Raw genomic sequence first — 9,850 nt, forward strand, 5'->3', positions numbered from 1 at the left:
CAATTTATGGACTGAAATAAGCGTCTCGCAGATGGAATCCTTGTTTCGATGAGAAAGTCAAAGAGTTTAGTTTTCTACAAAGCAAGGATGAATCATGGGTATATGTCAAAGCTAGTGGGAGTATAGTAAGCTTCCTTGTATTGTATGTCGATGACATACTGCTCATAGGAAACGACATCCCAACGCTGCAGGAAGTTAAGTCCTGGCTCGAGAAGTGCTTCGCTATGAATGACCTCAGAGAGGCTGCCTATATTCTGGGAATAAGGATAGTGAGAAACAGAAGTAAAAGACTAATAGGACTTAGTCAGAATACTTACTTGGACAAGGTACTAAAACGTTTTAGTATGGAGAATTCAAAGAAGGGAGAGTTACCAATCCAAAGTAATGCCAAATTGAGTAAGACTCAAAGCCCGAGTACCGAAGTCGAGATAGCAAAAATGAGCCGAGTACCATACGCTTCCGCAATTGGATCGATTATGTATGCTATGACTTGTACTCGCCTTGATGTGGCCTTCGCTTTGAGCGTGGTCAGCAGATATCAAGGGAACCCTAGCAAAGCGCATTGTACCGCAGTCAAGAATATTCTTAAGTACCTTCGGAGGACCAATAAATGGTTTCTAGTCCTCGGTGGGAGTGATGACTTAAGGGTGCGAGGGTACAGTGACGCCAGTTTTCAGACCGACAAGGACAACTTCCGTTCGCAGTCGGGCTGGATCTTTACCCTTAATGGAGGAGCAGTGACTTGGAAAAGTTCCACGTAGGAGACCGTAGCCGATTCAACGTGCGAATCAGAGTACATTGCAGCGAGCGAAGTGTTAAAGGAGGCAATATGGTTGAAGAACTTCATTGGAGACCTTGGAGTTGTGTCGGCCATACAGGAGCCTATGGAAATTTTCTGTGATAATGAAGGAGCGGTTGCCTTGACCAAGGAACCGAGGGATCATGGCAGATCTCGACATATCGACAAAAAATATCACTTTATTCGACATCGGGTGGAAGAAGGACTCCTCGTAGTGAAGAGGGTGTTGTCGGAGGATAACGCAGCAGATCCGCTTACGAATGGACTGAGTAGGGTTAAGCACTTGCAGCACGCTAGGAGCATTGGGTTAAAGGACAATATTAGTTTAGATTAGATAGTTTAGAAACGTGTAATAAATAAATTGTAATTAACATTCGATGATTAGATAAATGGGTATTATTTATGAGTAAAGTTAATGTCTTATGTTAATTTTTTTACCTTTTGTTTCATTTTGCATGTTTTGACTTCCTGAATAATAAGATTATTTGAACGGTCCACAGTCGTTCATATGTTGGGAGTAGGTATGAATAAAGACTGTCATGAATTGGTGTGTAGATTATCTAAAGTGTATTAGACATAGCAAAAGTTTTCTACAACATTCATGAGTGCTTATGAACTTGATTTGAGCATTGGAATAAACCCATGCTTACTGGAATCACTTCATGGAATTTATCACGAGTGATCGCAAGACGATAATATCATATGGTCTTAAAACCTAGATATTTGGTTTGTTGTTTGCTAACCGGTTGTGCATTGATAATGCGTAAACGCATTAGTAACTTGATGTTATAAAACGCATTGTTGTGTATGACTTGATTAGTGGATAGTAAATGCATATAAGTCGAAGTTTATCTGTTCCTTTTATCCTAAGAGGGTAAAAGCAATATCAGGGCCCCTCGATGATTTGGTTTAACTTATGTGTCGGCCCCGGTTAGGACTAAATTGATGTGTTCAATTAAGTTCTATGTCAAACGAATATGAGATCGAGAAACAAACTGCTGGACAATAAGTATGACTATGTTCCATGTAATTGTTCGCACGATATCTAGAACGGAGGACTATACGATCCCTTATCTAAAGGACAGGTTACTGATAAGATCAGAGTTTGACAACGTCTTTGAGAGCTACGATTGCTAATCGGATTGTATTTACATTTGTAGTTACTAGACTTATCCAAGCAAGAGACTATTGGATTAGTGTCTAAGCCCGTAACTATATTTGGTAAGTATTTGACCCGGTTGTGCATGGTCCTTTTGGGTTGCCTTCACCAAAGCAACATGATAGGATGATTTATGAATAAAGAGGTTATTATGATTTATTAATATGGTATATGAATAATATATTAATGAAGAAATCATATAGTTTAATTAATATTAGACAAAAATTAATTAAGAATTAATTTTGTGGATGAAAGAGATTAATTAAATAAAATGGACTAGAACTGTCAATTGTGTGATAGTTGATTTGGGCTGTGAATCCTTTGGATTTGAGGGGTGGACGAAAATTAGAGTAGGAGCCCATCTAATTTCATCCAAGGCCTTTATTCTGGAAGGTTCTTTGGACTGCTTAAGGCCCAAGCTATCTAATTAGGGTTTTGACTGAAACCTAACAGCACAAGTATAAATAGACCCCTAAGGCTTCAGAAATCGGCTAACCCTACTTCTAAGAGTACCATAGCCGAATTCAAGATCATCCTCTTATTTGTGGTGTCTGTAAGCCATTAGAGGAGTGAGATTTGTGACTCTAAGCTCCAAGGACAAGAAGATTCAAGCTTTTCAAGAAGTGGTAATCATCTAGATATGTTTTGTTATGTTAATTTCAAATTATATACACTAGATCTAGGGTTTGCAAGTCTTGGATGAATTACATGTTCAATAGAGAAGCCTAGATCCAAGCATTAGGGTTTGCATGAGCACATAGGATGTTATTTTGTGTCAAACCCATCACTACCACACCATATGGAACTCTAATAAAATCTATCACTTATATCTTCCATTATGCTCCTTCTACTGCCTGAAACTCGTCTGCAACTTTGGCGGATACAAACTATAGTAGATGAAACATGGGTGGACTCAATCGACTGGCTACACCTCACTCCTCTGGCCTCGCCGTACCCGCCCTTCATCCTCTTTCCTTCTCATCCTGATTTAGAATTATGTTAGCTTGGGACCAAATCTTGTTTATGTTTTGATTTTTTTAGTTAGGATTTTGAATTTGGTTTTGATTTGTAAGTTATAAGGTTTCAAATTTGTTTTGATTTTAGGTTAGGGATTTAAATTTGGTTTCTTTTGAACGTCAAATATAATCTACTTCTAAACTACTCCTTAATTATACCTATGTCCACGACGGGATTTAAACCCTCGATCTCAAGAAGGAGGGCAACACATGATACCGTTGGGCTAGAAGCCCTTTTCTTTTAAATTTGATTAAAGATTTTCGCTTAATCTTTAAATGTGGTAATGGTGATTAGTGGTATAATGGTATTCAAAGGTTGAATTTTTTAGGTTCGTTTTTTGGCGACAAGTTGGCGGTGGTGGGGTGATCCAGTGATGTTGGTATCGGTAATGATGATGATAATTGTTGGTGGAGTGATGATCCTATAGATAGGCTTGGCCAACATTTGCATCATGTGGAGTATCTTACTATCCTATATCGACTCATGATTCCAATATTCCCAGCTGACGAGATATGTCAGGTGTGTCGCAAGGCATGTTTGGACTATTTTGGAGAGCATGCAGTTCACTGTAAAGAACTCCGAGGGTTAAAATACATGCACGATATGGTTAAAGATGTTTTGTTTGACATAATTAACTGTATCGGGGTTTCCGCTAAGAAATAGGAACCTGTGAATTTCTTGACTGACTTGGCAGAAGGAAGGCCAACCCTCAGACCGGCTGACATTTTGATTTTTGGATGAGTCGAAGGGAAACATGTATGTGTGGACCTTACAGATGTATCCCTTCTCGTGGGTTTGAGGGTTGGGGGTTTCACGGCGGGACAAACTGCTTTAAAAAATGCTATAGTTAAAGTCACCAAACATGAGAAATCGTGCATGAAAAATCAACACGTGTTCATACCGTTTGCATTTGATATGTTTGGTTTCCTCGCGCGAGATGCGGTGGAACTTCTTAAAAGAGTATAACGGATCGTGCATAACAATATTATATCTTATAGATCTATGAATGTAGTTTTTAAAAGAATTAGTTTTACCATACAAAAAGGCTTAGCGACACAGCTTGTTGTCCGTTTGTCATCTCATTCGTTGTACGATGATAATTAAATTAATGAATTACGTTGGTTGGTGTAAAAATAAAAAAGAGAAAATAAAAAATAACAAAAACAAGGACACTTCTATAATTTTACATGCATTTAATCGGATGAAAATCGACGGAGTTAGCCTCAAGCAACACTCATACAACTTTTGAAAACCATATGGACGGGCCACATTATCTTTTGAAAATCTAGACTTAAATTGTAAATAGATGTAAACTAAAGGTACCAAAACTGTAATTTACTCTATATTCTATATAAAGGCTCTAGGGACTAGGAATTGTCTTCGTCAAAACAATTAAATGATCCGTTGACTTGAGAAAGTTTAAACTTGAAATCAGAGCCGGCAACGGAATCCTCACAGATGGACTCAAACGAGTCATCGCCACCGTCTGTCAGCCGAGACTGGTTCTTCCCCTCCCCCTCCCCCTCCTTCACCCAACCCTCCTCCTCCTCTCATCGTCATCATCTTCACACACCTCCTTCCCGAAGGTTCTCTACCTATCCTAAACCTTCTAATCCCTCTGCTGCCGGCCCTGCCTTGCGTACCACATCATCGTCTTCCGCCGCTTCCTCTCATCGTGATCTCAAGTATGCAGGATTCTCACGCCGTACTAATTTCTCTCGACGGTACCAAAGATCTATCACGCCTGAAGTCGATGCTCCGTCAGTTGTACCTCAAATTCCCCAGAAATGTGATGTTTCCAACGACAAAACTTCTACTCCGGATAAGTTCATTGACTTGGTTGGTGGTCGGTTGAAACTCCGGTGGCAGATGGCATTTTTAGTGGCTGTCAGTTCTCTATCTATCTTTCAATTGTCTTGACTTTTGTTTTACATACATAATCGAATTGACTTGAGGTTTTGTCTTGCGTCCGTTTTGTGTGGTGCAGCTTCTGATAACCACCTTTTCTTCTTTGCTGCACAAGAATTTTTCGTTGCATAATCAGTCCAATGATCTTCAGGTAATAATACATCAATTGGATGCTTAATTGTTGCTAGAAAGTACAGTTTAGCTTCTAAGTTCAACCCTAGGACTTCACAGATGCACGATTCATGTCAATTATAAGATTATAACAACTGAATCGCATGAGTATGTCTATGCATATTACACAAAATACGAATCAATAGAGACTCTTGAGTGAATTGTCCTTCTGATTATTACATTTCATTCCTTTTCTGGTTGTTCTGCTGTCTGTAGGCCCAGATTATGAAACTCAATGGGAGATTACAACTCTGCAACTTACTAGAACCAATTGATATTGATGATCTAGACTCACAAGACAGCATTGATCTTCCCAACAAGAGATTGAAAAACATGGCATTGGCTATCTCAGTTACACTTCTTTCTATACCTTTTCTATTTCTCAAGTATGTGGAGTACATCTCTAAATCAAGATCACCCGACAATCTAAAGGAAGAGGCATCTTTAAACAAGCAGCTAGCTTATAAGGTTGATGTGTTCTTGTCAGTGCGCCCTTATTCAAAACCATTGGCATTGCTGGTTGCAACTCTTCTACTAATAGGTGTTGGTGGATTAGCACTTTTTGGCGTTACTGATGATTGCTTAGCAGATTGCCTTTGGTTATCATGGACATATGTTGCTGATTCTGGAAACCATGCCAACTCTGAGGGACTTGGTCCAAGGTTAGTTTCAGTCTCCATAAGCTTTGGTGGGATGCTTATATTTGCAATGATGCTTGGGCTCGTTACTGATGCAATATCCGAGAAGTTTGATTCTCTGAGAAAAGGAAGAAGTGAAGTTGTTAAGAAAGATCACACACTAATTCTTGGTTGGAGTGATAAATTAGTAAGTATTTCAACAGTTACAACCTTCAATTGTTTTTGAAACTACTAATACTGTTATGAATTCAGGGATCATTATTGAATCAACTTGCTATAGCAAATGAGAGTTTGGGTGGTGGGATTGTTGTAGTAATGGCTGAGAGAGACAAAGAAGAGATGGAATCAGACATTGCAAAGATGGAATTTGACTTTAGAGAAACATCTGTCATATGCAGAAGTGGAAGCCCTCTAATCTTAGCTGACCTAAAGAAGGTAAAAAAACTTAGAAATGTTGTTTATGACATACAAACAAAGCAAAAACATAACAATTTGTTTATAAACTTCATAGGTATCTGTGTCCAAAGCACGTGCAATTATCGTACTTGCTGAAGATGGAAATGCTGACCAGGTTATTTCCATAATCCATAATCCATATGACGTGTAAAATGTAAAATGTAAACATAAATTCCTGTTTTTATGCATAAAATGATTATTAACAATAACACATATGGTTGTATGCAGAGTGATGCACGAGCATTGAGAACAGTGTTAAGCCTAACAGGAGTGAAAGAAGGGCTTCAAGGACACATAGTGGTGGAGCTTGGAGATCTTGACAATGAGGTTCTTGTTAAGCTTGTTGGAGGGGATCTTGTTGAAACCGTTGTAGCACATGATGTAATTGGTCGTTTAATGATTCAATGTGCTCGCCAGCCTGGCCTTGCTCAGGTCAAAAAGTCAAAATTCAAAAAACCCATCTTTCTTTTAGTTTCTTTAACATAAATTTACAATCTTTTTTTGAAAAAAACCGAGTGATTGTATATTTGTATATACAGGTGTGGGAAGATATTCTTGGGTTTGAAAACTGTGAGTTTTATATAAAAAGATGGCCTGAATTAGATGGGATGCAGTTTGAAGATGTTTTGATTAGCTTTCCACATGCCATTCCATGTGGAATAAAGTCAGTTTCATGTGGAGGAAAGATCATACTTAATCCTGATGAATCTTATGTTCTTCAAGAAGGTGATGAAGTTCTTGTTATAGCAGAAGATGATGATACATATGCTCCAGTAGCATTACCCAATGTAATTCTCTTTTTCTTTTTTCTTTTTCTTTTGAAAATAGTTTTATAAAGATATAAAAGTGTGTGCACATAAACGAGGGGCGATTGGTGGCAAAAGGTGGAAATGAAGTTTTATGAGTATAATAAATTTGGTCATCAGGTGAAAGAAGCACCATTCATACACATAACTCGACCAACAAGAAAGCCTCAGAAGATTCTTCTTTGTGGATGGAGGAGAGACATTGATGATATGATTGTGGTGAGTTCTATAAATCAAAAACCCTAATTTTATCTTTCTTGCATTCGAATGTTGCAGGTGTGGAGAGGAAATCTACCTAAAGAATTCATTCTTCCAAATTCCATGGAAAAGATACTTCTGTGTGGGTGGAGAAGAGATATTGAAGATATGATTATGGTAAAGTCAACAACAAGGAATCTTCAGGGGCAGAATCGGAATCCGCACAACACTATTTCAAATAATTCATGTGCTACATTTTCATTTATGTTTTTTTTTTCTTTGAAATTTTAATAGGTGCTGGATGCTTTTTTAGCACCAGGTTCAGAGTTATGGATGTTTAATGAAGTTTTTGAAGGTGTGAGGGAAAAAAAGCTTATTGATGGTGGTTTAGACATTGAAAGATTGATGAATATAACACTTGTTCATCGTGAAGGGAATGCTGTCATACGTCGCCACCTGGAAAGCCTTCCTTTAGAATCTTTTGACTCGGTGAGTTGACTCAACTTAACTTAAGTCGCATTTTGTTTTTCCGATTCCGATTGAATTGGAATTCAAGATTCCATTCTATGGTTATTATAGAATCTTGAACTCTGATGTTGATCATGATTCATGGTTATTATAGATCTTGATTCCATTCTATGGTTATTATAGAATCTTGTTTTTCCGATTCCGATGGAATTGGAATTCAAGATTCCATTCTATGGTTATTATAGAATCTTGAACTCTGATGTTGATCATGATTGATGATTATTATAGATCTCGATTCCATTCTATGGTTATTATAGAATCTTGTTTTTCCGATTCCGATGGAATTGGATTATTGGAATTCAAGATTCCATTCTATGGTTATTATAGCATCTTGAACGCTTATGTTGATCATGATTCATGGTTATTATAGATCTTGATTCCATTCTATGGTTATTATAGAATCTTGTTTTCCCAATTCCGATGGAATTGGAATTCAAGATTCCATTCTATGGTTATTATAGCATCTTGAACTCTGATGTTGATCATGATTCATGGTTATTATAGATCTTGATTCTGGCTGATGAATCAGTAGAAGATTCAGCAATACAAGCTGATTCAAGGTCTCTTGCTACACTGCTATTAATACGTGATATCCAGGTACTTTTTTGGTATTTGACACACCATTAATTTCCCTTTTGTTGAACCACTAATTTTACGTTTTTGGTCCCTGAGTATAGTTAGTTTTTGCAATTTTGGTCTCAATAAGTTCTCTTCCAAGTAACATGACTACTTTTGGTCCCAAAAATATAGTCATTTTACTTGGAACCAGAACCAAAAACGTTACAAAAACCTCAAATAAGGACCAAAATTGCACGAGAAAACTTTTTGGGACCAAAATGAAACTATGCTCAAGGACCAAAAATGTAAATATCTTAAAATTATGTCATCGAAGTATACAATAAGTCATACAATAAGTGGTTTTAGTTGTTGTAGCAATTTTGTCGTATAATAAACACACTTAAAATAATGCAAAAACTAAATTAATATTTTTGTAGGCAAAGCGTCTACCCTATAGAGAAGCGAAGGCTTCTTCTCATGGTAGAAAAGGTAGTTTTTCACAAGGTTCATGGATAGGGGAAATGCAACAAGCTTCAGATAAATCGGTTATAATTAGTGAAATCCTTGATCCAAGGACTAAAAATTTATTATCAATGTCAAGGATTAGTGATTATGTTCTATCAAATGAGCTTGTTAGTATGGCTTTAGCAATGGTTGCTGAAGATCGCCAAATAAATGATGTCCTTGAAGAACTTTTTGCTGAAGAGGTAATCCTCATGAATTGCATTGTTTCCAATTTAGGAGCTGTTTGATATGCCTCTTACTAGTCTGATAAAAGGTTGGGAATGGAGTCACAGAGATTGTTTGGTACCACACTTAGGGCCCATTTGATAGTTGCTGTCTGAGAAAAATTTTACTGACTGGAAAAGAAACCATGTTGTTTGATTGTACATCTGACTGACTGTACTGTACTGAATGATGAAAAATGATCATTCAGCCAGAAAGATATGGTTCTGGGAAAGACATATCTTACTAGGAAATACCTCTTTTTTTGTGCAAATCAAACAGTCTTTTCGGCCCATTCAACTAGAAAAATATGTTCGGACCTAAAAAGAAGTCTATCAAACAGGCCTTAGGTGCCTTTGGTTTTCGACCTTGAGTGTCTCTTACTCTGACTTAATCAACAACAATCAAACATCCACCTTAATCATACATTTTTGGGTTAAATGCATTTATTCTTGTTACAATGTTGTAATTTTGAGTGATTAACATTTGTGTTTTTTTGGGGGGAGTAGGGGAATGAGATGCACATAAGGCAAGCGGATCTATACATTAAGGAAGGAGAAGAACTAAGTTTTTATGAAATACTTTTGCGTGCAAGACAAAGGAGAGAAATAGTGATCGGGTATCGTTTAGGGAATGTAGAGAAAGCTGTGATTAATCCTCCGGGAAAAATGGAGAAGAGGAAGTGGTCGTTGAAAGATGTTTTTATTGTAATAGCTGAAAAAGAATGACATAATTTGTTAATGTACATATTTACATACATAGAAGAAATATATATATATAAAAAGTTATCCTTTTTGATAAGAATTCCTTTTGATTTGTGATTTGACATTTTTTTTTTAATGATGTTGGGCTCTTGTATACTCTTTATTCATTTAATTAGCCAACA

At 37.1% G+C, this 9,850-nt stretch overlaps 1 protein-coding gene across 3 annotated transcripts; it reads left to right on the forward strand.

Moving 5' to 3' along the window:
• The first annotated feature begins 4,343 nt into the window (after positions 1–4,343).
• On the forward strand, positions 4,344–9,768 carry LOC111885974 (ion channel CASTOR). 3 transcript variants are annotated; one of them, XM_023882212.3, is made up of 12 exons: positions 4,344–4,862; positions 4,963–5,034; positions 5,271–5,879; positions 5,945–6,127; positions 6,204–6,263; positions 6,377–6,580; positions 6,688–6,936; positions 7,075–7,173; positions 7,447–7,641; positions 8,185–8,277; positions 8,676–8,945; positions 9,474–9,768. In XM_023882212.3, exons 1-12 carry the CDS (start codon positions 4,434–4,436, stop codon positions 9,690–9,692), a joined length of 2,682 nt encoding a protein of 893 aa, XP_023737980.1. In that variant the 5' UTR covers positions 4,344–4,433; the 3' UTR covers positions 9,693–9,768. The 3 variants fall into 3 exon arrangements, with proteins under 3 accessions (XP_023737980.1, XP_023737979.1, XP_042757925.1); XM_023882211.3 differs by lacking the exon at positions 7,075–7,173 and adding an exon at positions 7,231–7,329; XM_042901991.2 differs by lacking the exons at positions 7,075–7,173; positions 8,676–8,945 and adding an exon at positions 7,231–7,329.
• The last annotated feature ends 82 nt before the right edge of the window (positions 9,769–9,850 follow it).

The sequence above is a fragment of the Lactuca sativa genome, chromosome 1 (genome assembly GCF_002870075.4).
Source record: "Lactuca sativa cultivar Salinas chromosome 1, Lsat_Salinas_v11, whole genome shotgun sequence".
Classification (NCBI taxonomy): Eukaryota; Viridiplantae; Streptophyta; class Magnoliopsida; order Asterales; family Asteraceae; genus Lactuca; species Lactuca sativa.